Genomic DNA, 17045 nt, shown 5'->3' with positions numbered 1-17045 from the left:
GTGTTAGAAGAACCTTTCCACTAGTAAGTGGGCGTTAGATGAACCTTTCCTCTAGTAAGTGGGTGTTAGAAGAACCTTTCCTCTAGTAAGTGGGCGTTAGATGAACCTTTCCTCTAGTAAGTGGGTGTTAGATGAACCTTTCCTCTAGTAAGTGGGTGTTAGAAGAACCTTTCCACTAGTAAGTGGGCGTTAGATGAACCTTTCCTCTAGTAAGTGGGTGTTAGAAGAACCTTTCCTCTAGTAAGTGGGTGTTAGATGAACCTTTCCTCTAGTAAGTGGGTGTTAGAAGAACCTTTCCTCTAGTAAGTGGGTGTTAGAAGAACCTTTCCTCTAGTAAGTGGGTGTTAGAAGAACCTTTCCTCTAGTAAGTGGGTGTTAGATGAACCTTTCCTCTAGTAAGTGGGTGTTAGAAGAACCTTTCCACTAGTAAGTGGGCGTTAGATGAACCTTTCCTCTAGTAAGTGGGTGTTAGAAGAACCTTACCTCTAGTAAGTGGGCGTTAGATGAACCTTTCCTCTAGTAAGTGGGTGTTAGATGAACCTTTCCTCTAGTAAGTGGGTGTTAGAAGAACCTTTCCACTAGTAAGTGGGCGTTAGATGAACCTTTCCTCTAGTAAGTGGGTGTTAGAAGAACCTTTCCTCTAGTAAGTGGGTGTTAGATGAACCTTTCCTCTAGTAAGTGGGTGTTAGAAGAACCTTTCCTCTAGTAAGTGGGTGTTAGAAGAACCTTTCCTCTAGTAAGTGGGTGTTAGATGAACCTTTCCTCTAGTAAGTGGGTGTTAGAAGAACCTTTCCTCTAGTAAGTGGGTGTTAGAAGAACCTTTCCACTAGTAAGTGGGCGTTAGATGAACCTTTCCTCTAGTAAGTGGGTGTTAGAAGAACCTTTCCTCTAGTAAGTGGGCGTTAGATGAACCTTTCCTCTAGTAAGTGGGTGTTAGATGAACCTTTCCTCTAGTAAGTGGGTGTTAGAAGAACCTTTCCACTAGTAAGTGGGCGTTAGATGAACCTTTCCTCTAGTAAGTGGGTGTTAGAAGAACCTTTCCTCTAGTAAGTGGGTGTTAGATGAACCTTTCCTCTAGTAAGTGGGTGTTAGAAGAACCTTTCCTCTAGTAAGTGGGTGTTAGAAGAACCTTTCCTCTAGTAAGTGGGTGTTAGAAGAACCTTTCCTCTAGTAAGTGGGTGTTAGATGAACCTTTCCTCTAGTAAGTGGGTGTTAGATGAACCTTTCCTCTAGTAAATTGATGTTAGAGGAACCTTTCCTCTAGTAAGTGGGTGTTAGATGAACCTTTCCTCTAGTAAGTGGGTGTTAGAAGAACCTTTCCTCTAGTAAGTGGGTGTTAGAAGAACCTTTCCTCTAGTAAGTGGGTGTTAGAAGAACCTTTCCTCTAGTAAGTGGGTGTTAGATGAACCTTTCCTCTAGTAAGTGGGTGTTAGATGAACCTTTCCTCTTGTAAATTGGTGTTAGAGGAACCTTTCCTCTAGTAAGTGGGTGTTAGGTGAACCTTTCCTCTAGTAAGTGGGTGTTAGAGGAACCTTTCCTCTAGTAAGTGGGTGTTAGGTGAACCTTTCCTCTAGTAAGTGGGTGTTAGAGGAACCTTTCCTCTAGTAAGTGGGTGTTAGGTGAACCTTTCCTCTAGTAAGTGGGTGTTAGAGGAACCTTTCCTCTATTAGGTGGTTGTTAGTGAATTTGAGTTTACAGTTTCACATCTAACTTGTGAGTTAGTTTCGGACTGGGAAGTGCTCTACTTTCTATACTTAAAGAAACTCACGCAACATCCAGAAACCAGGAATAACGAATGAGAAATGACCAGAACGAGGAATACCAAGAATGAGAAAGAACAGTGAGGTGGAACACTGAGAACAAGGAATAACGGTACCCAAGAACACTAGAAACAAGGCATACGAAGCTTTGTAAACATGATATAGGAACCCCAGGAACAAGGAATGTTAACATGTTTTTCTGCATTTCTAACATAGCAGATGCTACGGAAGTAGTTTTAAGTACGGCTTAGGTACCACTGCTCATGCGCTATGGGCAATTTTCTAGATTCAAAAGGTGTACTACCTAGCGAAAAAAAGGGCACAGGTTTTCGAACGCGGTTTTATTGGGATAACTTTTCTCTCTATGTAGAGATTTATCAAGTCTTGATGAAGTTTTATAGAATAAACGTCTCAGTTTGTGTTGTCTTCACCACTCGTCGTGTTTAGGCTGTTTTTGCTGGCAACAAGAAAACACTTTTTTATGCATTGTGAGAACAAGTTCCTCTGTCATACAGTCAGCGACTCATAAATTCTTGAATGACTCGTTAAACTTTTCTGAGTGACTCATTGAGGGCTACAGTGACTTGTGAGGGCTCAATGCATGGCTCGTTTATCTTCACTGAATGACTTCATTAAGACTATAAAGATTCATAAACGCCAACTGAGAGACTCGTTAAGACCCAGTGAACTATTTTCAAGATCCACTGAATGACTCTTAAAGACCTACTGAATAATTCGCCAAGACTCGCTGAATGACTCGTAAGATTCTTGAAGACCCAAGGGACGAATCTTAACGACCCACTGAGCGGCTCGTTAGGGCCCACAATGACTGGTGAAGATCCACAGAATACGACACAGGAGCTGCTCGTGTCTCTGGTGCCTTGAGTGAAGATGCCATCACTTGCCCGTAGCGGCCGCAAGTCACCTGTGCAAAGAGACGGATGCTGCAGGCGGCGAATCCCAGGATGCTTACAGAGACGGAGGAGCAGGAGATGGAAGGGAGGGGGATCAGGGAAGAGGGGAAGTGAGGAATGATATGAGGGAGAAGGGGAAGTGAGGAATCAGATGGGGGAGAAGGGGAAATGAGGAATGACATGAGAGAGAAGGGGAAGTGAAGAATGAGATGAGGGAGAAGGGAAAATGAGGATGGTCTTAATCCAAGTAACTACTTCAACATACCCTTTATGACTCACGAAATCGTAATGACACGATTGCAAACAAACCATACCACGGGCGGGATTTGAACCCGCGGTCAGAGAGTGTCACAGTGGCCCAGTGGCTAACGCGACGGTCTGGAGTTTTGAGACTCTCTGACCGTGGTATGGTTTATACCCTTTATTATTGAAATCAGACTTAAACACATTTTTTTGCAGCTTCCACGAAGACCCATGTTAAAGATTACCTTAGAAATGAAACATTAATAAAAGAGTATAGCCCGTTTAAAGCGACCGAAAACCAAGCTACTACTATGGGGTAGAGGTGGTGGGTTAATTTGTCAAAGAGTTGCTGATCTGCACTGAGCTATTTAATACCACAATTGATGTAGTTGGCTGGGAAAAATGTATTATCTAAATTTAGTTATTTTTCTAAACAAAAATTAACAGATAGATCTTCCTACCAGACTAAAGATCATCTACTGAAATCGAGAACTAATTTGAAAATTATTTAAACCCTTTTGTAAACATCCTGATATACCTGTGATATACCTTTGAATGGAGTGAATGGAGACAAATGGTTTTTAATACTTGACGTGCTGTTGGAGTGTGAGCAAAGTAACATTTATGAAGGGATTCAGGGAAACCGGCAGGCCGGACTTGAGTCCTGGAGATGGGAAGTACAGTGCCTGCACTCTGAAGGAGGGGTGTTAATGTTGCAGTTTAAAAACTGTAGTGTAAAGCACCCTTCTGGCAAGACAGTGATGGAGTGAATGATGGTGAAAGTTTTTCTTTTTCGGGCCACCCTGCCTTGGTGGGAATCGGCCAGTGTGTTAATAATAAAAATAAAATACCTTTGAAGAGTTTCGAGAGCTTCTCTACTCTCTGAGACCCCAGGAGAGACTTTGAACGAACATCTCTCACACAGCAACTGTTAAGATTGTGATAAACTCGCTCTAAGTCTTTAAAATATTAGAACCGACTAGACTAAAAATATCTATGAAAATGTATCCACAAATAATGAGGATCTGGTACTGAACATAACGGTATCGAATGCGACAAATTCGGACCTCAGTCTCAGTGAAGTTCAGACTTGCATACACAGTGAAGTTCAGACTTGCATACACAGTGAAGTTCAGACTTGCATACACAGTGAAGTTCAGACTTGCATGCACAGTGAAGTTCAGACTTGCATGCACAGTGAAGTTCAGACTTGCATACACAGTGAAGTTCAGACTTGCATGCACAGTGAAGTTCAGACTTGCATGCACAGTGAAGTTCAGACTTGCATACACAGTGAAGTTCAGACTTGCATACACAGTGAAGTTCAGACTTGCATGCACAGTGAAGTTCAGACTTGCATACACAGTGAAGTTCAGACTTGCATACACAGTGAAGTTCAGACTTGCGTACACAGTGAAGTTCAGACTTTCATGCACAGTGAAGTTCAGACTTGCATGCACAGTGAAGTTCAGACTTTCATGCACAGTGAAGTTCAGACTTGCATACACAGTGAAGTTCAGACTTGCATACACAGTGAAGTTCAGACTTGCATGCACAGTGAAGTTCAGACTTGCATGCACAGTGAAGTTCAGACTTGCATACACAGTGAAGTTCAGACTTGCATGCACAGTGAAGTTCAGACTTGCATGCACAGTGAAGTTCAGACTTGCATACACAGTGAAGTTCAGACTTGCATACACAGTGAAGTTCAGACTTGCATACACAGTGAAGTTCAGACTTGCATACACAGTGAAGTTCAGACTTGCATACACAGTGAAGTTCAGACTTGCATGCACAGTGAAGTTCAGACTTGCATGCACAGTGAAGTTCAGACTTGCATACACAGTGAAGTTCAGACTTGCATGCACAGTGAAGTTCAGACTTGCATGCACAGTGAAGTTCAGACTTGCATACACAGTGAAGTTCAGACTTGCATACACAGTGAAGTTCAGACTTGCATGCACAGTGAAGTTCAGACTTGCATACACAGTGAAGTTCAGACTTGCATACACAGTGAAGTTCAGACTTGCATACACAGTGAAGTTCAGACTTTCATGCACAGTGAAGTTCAGACTTGCATGCACAGTGAAGTTCAGACTTTCATACACAGTGAAGTTCAGACTTGCATACACAGTGAAGTTCAGACTTGCATACACAGTGAAGTTCAGACTTGCATGCACAGTGAAGTTCAGACTTGCATGCACAGTGAAGTTCAGACTTGCATACACAGTGAAGTTCAGACTTGCATGCACAGTGAAGTTCAGACTTGCATGCACAGTGAAGTTCAGACTTGCATACACAGTGAAGTTCAGACTTGCATACACAGTGAAGTTCAGACTTGCATACACAGTGAAGTTCAGACTTGCATACACAGTGAAGTTCAGACTTGCATACACAGTGAAGTTCAGACTTGCATACACAGTGAAGTTCAGACTTGCATACACAGTGAAGTTCAGACTTGCATGCACAGTGAAGTTCAGACTTGCATACACAGTGGACTTGAGCAGTGCAACACGCACACTCAGGACAGCATACTGAATAAATATTCTGTGATGAGTCTTCGTAATGTGCTGCTCATGACAGTTATTGAATAACTTCAGTTTGAACACTTATTACATTGGCTGGGACCAGATTATCTGTGAACTTACTGAAGCATTCGGGGAAGATACTATTAGAAACCTGTATTTAAAAAGGTGTTTTGAAAGAATGAGTTAGAAGAATGGTAGACACAGGCCATGAACAAAACACAGAGAAGATGCAAGCAAGAGAGAGATGCTATTTTAACAGATGAAGACTCAGTGGTTCTCAACGGTTCGAGACTATCTCAAGAATGAAAGGAAATAATGATTAGAAAAATGGAATAATCTGAACTCAAACTGAGTGCATCAGAGAGAGGCCAGGTGAGACAGAGGGAACAGAAAACCATTAATAAAAGTGAAAGGACCCAAAATGCTTTCTCCCATAGGCAGAATACAGGTCAAAAACCACTCGAAGTCTACCTACCTGGAGGGAATCAATGCCCCCGCAGCCCGGTCCATGGCCAGGTCTCCCGGTGGATCAGGGCCTGATCAACCAGGCTGTTGCTGCTAGCCGCACGTAGCCCAACATACGAACCACAGCCCGGCTGATCCAGCATCGACATTAAGTATCTATCCAGCTTCCTCTTGAAGGCAGCCAGGGGTCTATTAGCTGCTTCAAGGAGATGGAACTTACACTCATAACAACAAAGCAAGAGTGAAATACGGAAGTCACGAGTTACCGAACAACATAAGAATATCAGAAGCTACCGAAATGAAAAACTATATTCCCCAAGGCACAGTGCTCGCTCCATTTCTCTTTCTCATTATCATATTCCTCATTACACTGTCTCATCCTTTGCCGACGATACTAGAAACTGAAAGGAGAATCCATTGAAAACACAGTACATCTCCAAGTTGACATAAATCAAGACTTGCAGTCGGCTGCAAAACAAATTATGTTAATTGACGACAACTTTTAGCTACCCCGCTATGGAAATGTTGAGGAAATAAAAACTGGAAGAAAGCATACAATAAATTCAAACTCCTCAGTAAAGAGGAAGATTAATGTGAGGAACTCTGGAGTATGAGAAGATTTTACATTCAAGGATCACAACAATGTTATCTCAGTCACGAGACAAGAGATCCCAAGCCACTGACGGAATTATTTCAGTTACCAGTTTGTTAGGCCGTTATGTCCTTTTGTACCCTTAATGCTTAATGCAGCGTCTGAGGAGGTTAGTGGAGTTGTCTGCAGAACGCCAGTGAGATGGTACTGTCGTCTACAGATGACTGTGTTATGGTGCGTTCATATGTTAATTTCCATTGCTACCCCACGTTGGGGAGGTCGAGAGTGAGTGAACTAGGAAAGTTTGAGCGAGAGCAAAAGAGAGTTCAACACGTTAAGCGAAAGTGACAGAGAGCTCGAATAAACTGAGCGACAGTGAAAGCTGGAACTTTTATGAGAGAAAGGGGGGGAGGAGGGAAGGAAGGAAGGAAGTAGCGACGGAAATAACTAACGAAAGAAGAAACGAACGAAGGAAGAAACAAAGTAACGAAGAAACGAACGAACAAACGATCTCGGGGGAAAATAGTTCAGAAAGTTAAAGGAAAAGAGAGAGATCTTAGAAAGTTGCAGTAAGAAATAGAAAGATATCTCAGAATTTTTTGACATTTAACTATTATTATTATTATTATTATTATTATTATTATTATTATTATTATTATTATTATTATTATTATTATTATTATTATTATTATTATTATTATTATTCGTATTTGAAACCAGAACCCAACTTACTGCTAGGTAAGCAGGAGCAGCAGGTGCAAGGAGACTAACACTCAAGTACTCCCTAGGTGACCACCTACTGAAGGTGTAAGGTCACAGTCCCACACGTGTCGTCCTGCCCGGGAATCGGACCCGGAAGAATTCGGTTGTGATCTGAACGCTTTGCCCCACTCTTCTACAAGCGAGTGTGTAAGTACGTGTGAGCGTTGGCGTATATGTTAGTGGGTGGTGGCATCTGGCGGCGGCGCTGGGGCGCGCTCACTAGCCGGACTGGGATATGTAAATCATGGAATATGCAAAGTCGTGGACGCCAACAGAAAAAGGCTTGAATGTGGATGTTGTAATATTCTGACACTCATTCTGCGCAATTTAAATATTCCATCTTGACACACTGACACTGTTTTGTCACACTTGACACTCTATTTTGACACACTTGACACTGTTTTGACACACTTGACACTCGAGACTGAACTTTGTAAATTTCTAAGACTGGACTTTGTTTTATTTACTACGAGTCTTTCTGAAATATTTGTTAAAAATTTAAATATTCATTTCTCTACTCTTCTTCTTATACCTGTTGACCTAATTTTATATTCTATTGTTCCATGGTCGCATTTATCAAATTCCTCCCTAAAATCCGTGTAGATTAACTAAGAATTTCATTTTTTCTTCCTTCTACCACCGTACTTTTGTCATAGTGACTCAATAGTTGCGATAATCAGGATCCTCCTGTTTCTCCATGAATAACTTGGTGTCACAAACCCTTTCAAAGGGTTATAGCAGTTAGCATTTTGTAAATAACTTTTTTCTATTTTCTATATCCTGAAATCTTGTGATCAAAGATGTTAGTGCTTCTGGTTTGTAGTTTTTGTCCTTTTCTCTGCTGCCTCCATTGCGATGAGTGGCTATGTCTGTTCTTTTTATGACTCTGAGATTTCACTTTAATCTCATCTGCTACTCAAAAACCATTGAGCACTCTTGCTAATGATGCTTTATGCATCGTTATAAATAAAGCATTCCAGGAATCATGCCTAGGTGCTGCGTGAGTATGTTGTTTATTTCCCTGTCAATATCTGAAGGATTTGTGTTAATGTCAGATATATATTGTGTAGAATGGCCCAAATTTATGAGAAAGCTAACTGGATTTTCAGCTTTCTTGATTAATCTTCAGCTTTCACGCTAATTCACATTAATTCATTTCGTTGTTGTCATCCGTGAATGAATCTCCTTTGACTTTAGTTCCAGTACTGTAAGAAATTTTTAACTTGAATTTTGTATATATGAAAAAAAAAACCTAGATTTTTCCCACTATCCTGAATTGCATTTTGCTCCACCTGTGCTTCATCTTAGTTTCTGTTCTGTATCTGTAATTTCTCGGAGATGATTTTCTTTGTGATATTTGCTGTTTGTTAAGCTTTGTAGCACATTTCTTCTCTCTGTTAAGTCTTCTCCTCTTACTGTATCATCTCTCTTGTGCTGTCACTTTGGCAAATATTTTCTACAGACGTTGTATGCATTTTCATTTAGTTTTTCCATGCATTGGTTTAGGTTTAGATTGTTTAGGACGGATTCTCCATCATTTTTTTCAAGATTGATGGACTGATTACATCGACTCCAGGCTGAGGGACTGATTACCTCAAACTCCTTCTGATCTTCACCATATCTTCTTTGGATAGGACTGATGAAGCCACTGTATGACGAAACGTTCCCCAATAAAGATACCCAAGTGTTGCACATGTGTTTAATTTATCAATTTACAATAGCTGAGTTCACTAAACGTTCCCTCACCCTGACTGTTGTTTAGGTTCTCTTCACCTGTTTTCTTTTATGCTCGTTTACAAGCCATTGATAATGTGATCCCAGTGTACTGTGTTGGAGACTGTCATGTCCCTGATAGTTTTCTTTTATTATTTGTGAAGGTCAGATGACGCGAATTATACACTTGTAGTAATGTGTTTTCTGTTGATTCAGTGCAAACTTCCGCAGTCTTAGAAGCGCACTCGTATGATCCTCTACAGTTTGTTACAATTTCTGGTACAATGATACTTTCTATTTACTTTCATATTTACATCTGGGAGCTTAAAATCTCGAAGGAAACTTAATTAAGCTCGCAAATGGTGCAAGATTTTCAAGGTTTTCTATCTTCTCGATAATTATATTAAGTGAAGTCCTCTGCTGATGCTGATGGTGGCTGGTATACGAGAATGATTACCAGGTTTCTAATCTCCAGTTTTATTTCAAGCACTTGAGTCATATTTTAACAGTTCGGTGCAAGTTTGTGACTCCTTCACACACTTGTACCATATTTAGTCCAGCATATATATGCATAATATAATTTAGGATCCATATTTTAAAACGAAATTATTAGTGTGGGTTGCCAAGAAGGCTTCAAATATAACATTGCTTTTGGTAAAGAGTGAGAGAGAGAGAGTGAGAGAGAGAGAGAGAAAGAGAGAGAGAGAGAGAGAGAGAGAGAGAGAGAGAGAGAGAGACAGATAGACTGTATGGGATCTTGCGAGAGTACTAATACCCGTTATCAGAGTAAAAATACATACCCCACAGAGATGTATATAACCCACAAAATGATATGTACTAACGATATTCCTGCTAGTCTTAACTCACCTTCAATGTACCAATTAGCTGGGAAGGGAGATAATTTAATTGACAGGTAATATTGTCCAGACATAAACAATGACCGACCAAGAACATAGTAATTAACGCAGGTCATTACCAGAGAAATACAGGTTACGATAGTCATAATTTGAAGGCCACTGGAACATAGTTAACGACACGATGAAGGCTAACAGATTGGAAACTGTAAATAATGACTCCTGAGCTGGTGGTGATGTTAGTTACTGCTGAGTTGGTGATGTTAGTTACTGCTGAGTTGGTGGTGAGGTTAGTTACTGCTGAGTTGGTGATGTTAGTTACTGCTGAGTTGGTGATGTTAGTTACTGCTGAGTTGGTGGTGAGGTTAGTTACTGCTGAGTTGGTGATGTTAGTTACTGCTGAGTTGGTGATGTTAGTTACTGCTGAGTTGGTGATGTTAGTTACTGCTGAGTTGGTGATGGTAGTTACTGCTGAGTTGGTGATGTTAGTTACTGCTGAGTTGGTGATGTTAGTTACTGCTGAGTTGGTGATGTTAGTTACTGCTGAGTTGGTGGTGAGGTTAGTTACTGCTGAGTTGGTGTTGATGTTAGTTACTGCTGAGTTAGTGATGTTAGTTACTGCTGAGTTGGTGGTGATGTTAGTTACTGCTGAGTTGGTGATGTTAGTTACTACTGAGTTGGTGATGTTAGTTACTGCTGAGTTGGTGATGTTAGTTACTGCTGAGTTGGTGGTGAGGTTAGTTACTGCTGAGTTGGTGTTGATGTTAGTTACTGCTGAGTTAGTGATGTTAGTTACTGCTGAGTTGGTGGTGATGTTAGTTACTGCTGAGTTGGTGATGTTAGTTACTGCTGAGTTGGTGATGTTAGTTACTGCTGAGTTGGTGATGTTAGTTACTGCTGAGTTGGTGGTGAGGTTAGTTACTGCTGAGTTGGTGTTTATGTTAGTTACTGCTGAGTTAGTGATGTTAGTTACTGCTGAGTTGGTGGTGATGTTAGCTACTGCTGAGTTGGTGATGTTAGTTACTGCTGAGTTGGTGGTGATGTTAGTTACTGCTGAGTTGGTGGTGATGTTAGTTACTGCTGAGTTGGTGGTGATGTTAGTTACTGCTGAGTTGATGGTTATGTTAGTTACTGCTGAGTTGGTGGTGATGTTAGTTACTGCTGAGTTGGTGGTGATGTTAGTTACTGCTGAGTTGGTGGTGATGTTAGTTACTGCTGAGTTGGTGGTGATGTTAGTTACTGCTGAGTTGGTGGTGATGTTAGTTACTGCTGAGTTGGTGGTGATGTTAGTTACTCCTGAGCTGGAAGCGATGTTAATTAACACATTTAATAATAAATTATTATTTACATTCAACATCCCAATCGATTTATAACAATTTAATTTGTATACTTATTATTAGAATAAATATTTTTTTAAACACGCTGGCCGTCTCCCACCGAGGTAGGGTGACTCGAGAAAAAACGCTTTCACCATCATTCACACTATTACTATCTTATCAGAGGCAGGCAGGTACGACAGTTCTAAGATGTCACTCCAAACAGCAAATATCCCAAACTCCTCCTTTAGAGTGCAGGCGTTGTACTTCCAACTTCCAGGACTCAAGTTCGGTTAACCGTTTTCCCTGAATCCCTTCACAAAATATTACCCTGCTCACACTCCAACAGCTCTTCAAGTCCCAGGTAACCATTTGTCTCCACTCCTATCTAACATGCTCACATATACCTGCTGTATGTCCAAGGCCCTTGCACACAATTCAGTTTTTTGTATTCTTTTCTATATACTCTTAAACTGTACATTGTAAATGCCGTAATTTTTATTCTAGTCATTAGAAAATGTAATAATAACCACAGGTGATAATCATTATACTAAGAAAACAAATTCTTGAAAATTAATGCATTTTGAAAAGGTTAGATTGGTTTGCAGAGGCGAAAAGAAAAAGTCAAGAACGACTAAAAACTAATTTCTGTTTTCTGTGGAAAGTCCAATGAGGCAATTTGGCCCCAACGATAAAGAGTAATGAGAGCAACTTTGCTGAATGGCGAAGCGTTAATAATGATAATGGTAATGAGGATAATGATAATGACACAGCTGGTCTCTCTCTCCCTCAGGTGACTGGCTCTGGTACTCGAGTGGAGGGCGTGTACGTTCACATTCGTCCTCGACGCTCGCTGCACGCCCTCCACCTCACGCCTCAGGTGGAGGCTCCGCCTCATTCTTCTTCATCGTCTTCGTCTTCGTCGTCGTCAGCGTCCTCGTCATCTGAAGGGTACATTCCGTGGGACACGGTGACCGTGATGAACGCCGGGGCCTCCAGCTACGTGCTGACACGGCTGACGCCCAATACGGAGTACGAGGTGTTCCTGGTTCCCTTCGTCAGGACCGAGGAAGGGTTGCCTACTGAACTCCGGGTCAACACCACACTACCTGATGGTATGATCACTTTCTAAAATGCCTTAAACCCTAACTACGTACCTTACCTGTGAACTACTCTTCCTGTAAACTATACATCCTGTGAACTACCCTTCCTGTGAACTACCCTTCCTGTGACCTACTCTTCAACAGTTGCTGAAGTTCCTGCCTTCCAGTGTACTTACTGCTTTTCAGTGAATTCTAACCCCGTGTGGGTTCCAGTGTCAGAGCGAATAATTTAATGGAACTTCAACTAACCCGTAAGATGACGCAAACTGGACGAGTAACACCGACACGTAACGAAAAGTGCACCATGAGCAGTGAATTATTTTATTGTTGCGATGTTTCACCCACCCCTGGGTTAAACGTTGTACGAGTGAAAGACCTCACTGCCACCAGTGTATTGTACAAACCTGTGTCTAGCAGCTCTCCTTCAAGGACAGCTGCTAGACATACACAGACCAATTTATTTTCTGGGTTTCTGTCTCCATGTGGGTTATTATTGAGCACTGACAGTCTTCATTACACTTTCATTAGTTATTCATTATTTTCGAGCATCATACATGTGTCTGTTCCTGTCTAAAGAGTCTCTCAATACGTATGATGTAAACCCTGAACGAATGATGCTCACTGAACCTTGAACAAAGTCTAGGAAGTGTGTACCGTAGTCCTGAGCTATAAGGAAATGTCTTATTCCAAAATAATTAAAACTTCGAGAACCATATACACCAACCCTACGGGAGAAACCTTTGGAATATTCCCAATTACTACATAAGAGATATCTCAAATGTTTCCCCTCTGACCGGAGACTTCCCTCAACTGGAGACTTGGTTGATTATTTTGTTTGCGGGAAAAGATCTCCAACTGGGCTGAGAAATGCCTTATTTTTGAGTAGTAAGAAGAAATTCAAGATTTCATAAGGAAAAGAAACACTGTAATATTATTTTTTTTATTGTAACAACGTTTTACGCTGTGTAGAACTTTATCAGGTCAGCATCACCCCGAGCGAAACGTTGTTGCAGTAGAGAGTTGTTCGGTAATGTGTGTCTTTTCTTCCCGACAATTGGCAACACACCATTTCGCTCCACGGGAAAAGGTAAATGAATCTCATATGTGTCTTTCAATCCTGCAGTGAATGTAGCCAAAGATCACAAGGAAGCGAGACGTGTCTCGCGGATGTGACTCCACTGGGAGGCTGGAGTCTGGCTCTCGCATGTGGATACTGGAGGGAGTATCACAAAATCTTGGCACTAGTCTTGGCTCTGAGACGCCATTACTACCAGGCCCAAATCTCCTGCCGCCAGTGCCATCAGTGATGTCCCCCAAGGCCATCAGTGACACCACTGCTGACATCTGCGAGGCCACCACTGCCAGCAGTGATGCCACTAATTCCACCAGGGATTCCACCATCAGTGACACCACCATCCCAGCCATTAGTAATGCCACCACTACCAAAACTAATGCGACGATGGTCTGCAGTGTCACCGCCGCTGCCGTCATTGTTATTACTACTGCTGCCAGTACCACCATCAATGTAATCGATGATACCACCACATCAACAAGCAGATGCACCACCTCGACCATCCATCTTGACAACCCACATCATCGACAACCCACATCGACTATCAACCTCCCATCACCAGTACCACAACCACCATCCCACTTCCCACGATCACAACCACTATTACAACCACCATCACACCTCCCTCCCATCCCCACAACCACAGCTACGATTTCAACCACCATCACAATTCCCTCCCATCACCACAACCACAACCACCAACGCTCCACTTGTCGCATAATTACATTCTCCTTCTCCATCTCCTCCCCGCCGCCGCCGTCAGCAGACCCAGCAGTTCTTCAATAAGCCACTCGTTCAAAGATGTTATTGGCCGCGATAAAATCAACAAAGCGCGCATAAGCACCGCAGCCCGAGCAAATGAGCAGTTGCAGACGCGAGGTTTATGTGTATCAGATAATAGAGACTTCAGGAGGGAAGTATATTGGGGTGTGGAAGCGACACAATACGAACCAGGCCATCAGGAGCCTCCAGCAGGGAATGCTATACTCCCTCTGGAGGGCTCCTTGTCTTCTCTATATTATCCTAATCTCCCAGCTTCGCTATGTGCAGCTACCAGATCTCGGCTGCGGCAGGAAGGAGCGAAGGTGTCTTTTGGGTGCTGTAGGAAGGGGTGAAGGGTTCTATCAGGTTGTAAATTAAGGAGTAAAGGTTTCTATTGGGTGCTAGGAGAAACGGGAAAGGTTTATATTGGAAGCTGGAAGAAATGAGATATAGATTTAAAACTACTTATACGTTATATATGTGAGAGAATAAATACGCTACAGAACCAACTAGAAAGTAAAATACCTTGAGAGTCACGAACAATGTTGAACTAACAGAGACATAATAATCTTCAATATAGTATACTTCGATCACCTTACTGAAGCACAAAAGAAGCGTAAATAGATATGTAGAGAGCCTAAGAAATAGCCAGCGTGAACGGATGTTCTGTAAAATTAACTTCACTAATCGGAGAACTGATTGGGAAATCGGTTTTGATTACCATTATCCCAAAGGAAAGCAAGGAAAAAATGAATACAGACGCTTACAAGGTCTATAAAATATAAATTCTGAGAAAGTCTAGGTTATCAGATATTGAAAGAGAATGTAGAAGAATATACAGCAGGAGAAACGGGTCGTCTGAATTTTACAGAAAAAGAAAACGAACACATATTACAACAAAGGAAAGACAATCGACACCGAGATATTATCGATATAGATCAGAAACTAAAACATTCACAGCAGACGGAAAAACACAAAAGTAAAGAGAAGGCCTTCAGGAAAATACAACAAATTCTAAATATTTCTGCTCAGAAGCAGAGTCCAAATAAAAAAAAAAAACTCTTGAACTTCCCAGCTTCTCTCTCTCTCTCTTGAGAAGCTGGAAAGTTCAAAAAAAAAAAAAAAAAAAAAAAGAAATGGACAGAATTTTCAGATACCAATATCTTATCAATGTTCATCAATCAGTAAAATAACAGGATCTTCGACGATCCAGATAATTGCTTTGTTATCTCTGTCCACTCTGCAGTTGATGTATCTGACATGAGCACAAATTTCCTCAGAAATCGAAACAGTGAGGCAGAACAAAGAATTACAAACCAGTAACACTAACATCACACATCATAAAAAGCTGCGAAAAAAAAACCCGGTACAAGCTTTTGAGGAAAACTCACCATTGTTGAGAGATTGAAACCATTCAGTAGAGTCATACTAGAATTATTTCACAGAAATACAATTAGACAGTTTTGAAAATATAATTGGTCAGTTTTTAACTAAACACTCAAATAACAATCCTAACCACATCGAAGTGTGATACACCAGTATTAAGTTAATAGTCGATCAGAAGATGTATTCTCAAGTTATCGGACGGAAACTAAAACTGGGAATGGTCTATTTCATATTGTATATATATATATATATATATATATATATATATATATATATATATATATATATATATATATATATATATATATATATATATATATATATATATATATATATATATGGCAAATGCACATACCAATTATGACATAAGCGTTTTCCCTACTTAAAGCAGCGATGGAAATTTGAAGCCTATCACAAGAGGCGTTCTCAATTTATAAACGAAATCCTACGAGGAAGAAAAAATTCAGACTACCACTTAAAGGTACCCCTTAAAGGATGCCTAATTAGATACCTGTGTTGTACCTGTGACCTGTGGCCAACTGGGTTGTTGCTGCTAACGGCCAGCTGCTCGACACAGATGCTGGCCATGGTTGAATTTCAGTATATGCTGAAACTGACATAACATATCCGCACATAATATTCGTTGAGGAGAGACTTGGACCAGCATCATATTAGACTCAAGGGCGAATATATTGCTGTGTGAGTGGCTGGCATGCTAACGCACGCGCGCACGCACACACACACACACACACACACACACACACACACACACACACACACACACACACACACACACACACACACACACACACACACACACACACACACGCACACACGCACACACGCACGCACGTACGCACGCACGCACGCACGCACGCACGCACGCACGCAGGTACGTCAGAATGAGAACGTGTTACATGTAGGCTGCATATTCTTGAACTATAAGAAGGCATTTGATACAATATCCTGCAAGAGTCTGGGACAAAACCTTGTGAAGGCAGAAATGAGAAGAAATGCACGAAGGGGAATCAAAGGAGATATATTAATGACATACAAAATACATGATTGGCTGAACTTTGACAGTGTGCTAGAGAGGTGTGCAACCGGTATCCATGGATACATTAGGACATTAGATAATTATGAGTCAAAAGGATGTCAGGAAGTATTTCTTCAGTTGGGAAGTATAACCTATAGCATGTAGTAGTAGTGTAGCCAGGCTTCATACATAGTTTTAAGAATAGGTACACCAGGGTTCATATGGCTAAAGGGGTAAAACTCGCAAGTAGCAAGTTAAGCAGGGCCTGGTGCTGAGACTCGACCCCTGCAATCACAAATACTTGAGTACACATAGGTGAGTGCACAGTGCACACACATACACTTGAGTGAATATTAGTAACTTAAAGTAGTCTGGAGGTAGCAGCTGGAAGATCTCCTGAGGCGAGTGTTGAATATTCAGTATCTTAGCAAACCTGCGTGTGTGTGTGTGTGTGTGTGTGTGTGTGTGTGTGTGTGTGTGTGTGTGTGTGTGTGTGTGTGTGTGTGTGTGCGTGTGTGCGTGTGCGCGTGTGTGCGTGT

The 17045-nt window shown here is 41.4% G+C and overlaps 1 protein-coding gene across 3 annotated transcripts in view; it reads left to right on the top strand.

Annotated features, from left to right (window-relative positions):
* Positions 1-17045, top strand: part of LOC128685942 (protein sax-3-like) — a 1098442-nt gene that overhangs the window by 872067 nt on the left and 209330 nt on the right. For all 3 annotated transcript variants that reach the window (XM_070083369.1, XM_070083370.1, XM_070083368.1), the window contains exon 9: positions 11941-12262. In XM_070083369.1, coding sequence (XP_069939470.1) covers positions 11941-12262 — 322 coding nt within the window. The remainder of the gene's footprint in view (positions 1-11940; positions 12263-17045) is intronic.

This window comes from Cherax quadricarinatus, chromosome 9 (genome assembly GCF_038502225.1).
Source record: "Cherax quadricarinatus isolate ZL_2023a chromosome 9, ASM3850222v1, whole genome shotgun sequence".
NCBI classification, from domain to species: Eukaryota; Metazoa; Arthropoda; class Malacostraca; order Decapoda; family Parastacidae; genus Cherax; species Cherax quadricarinatus.
Note: the sequence above shows the minus strand (reverse complement) of the source record. Positions and strands in the feature narration are given on the sequence as shown.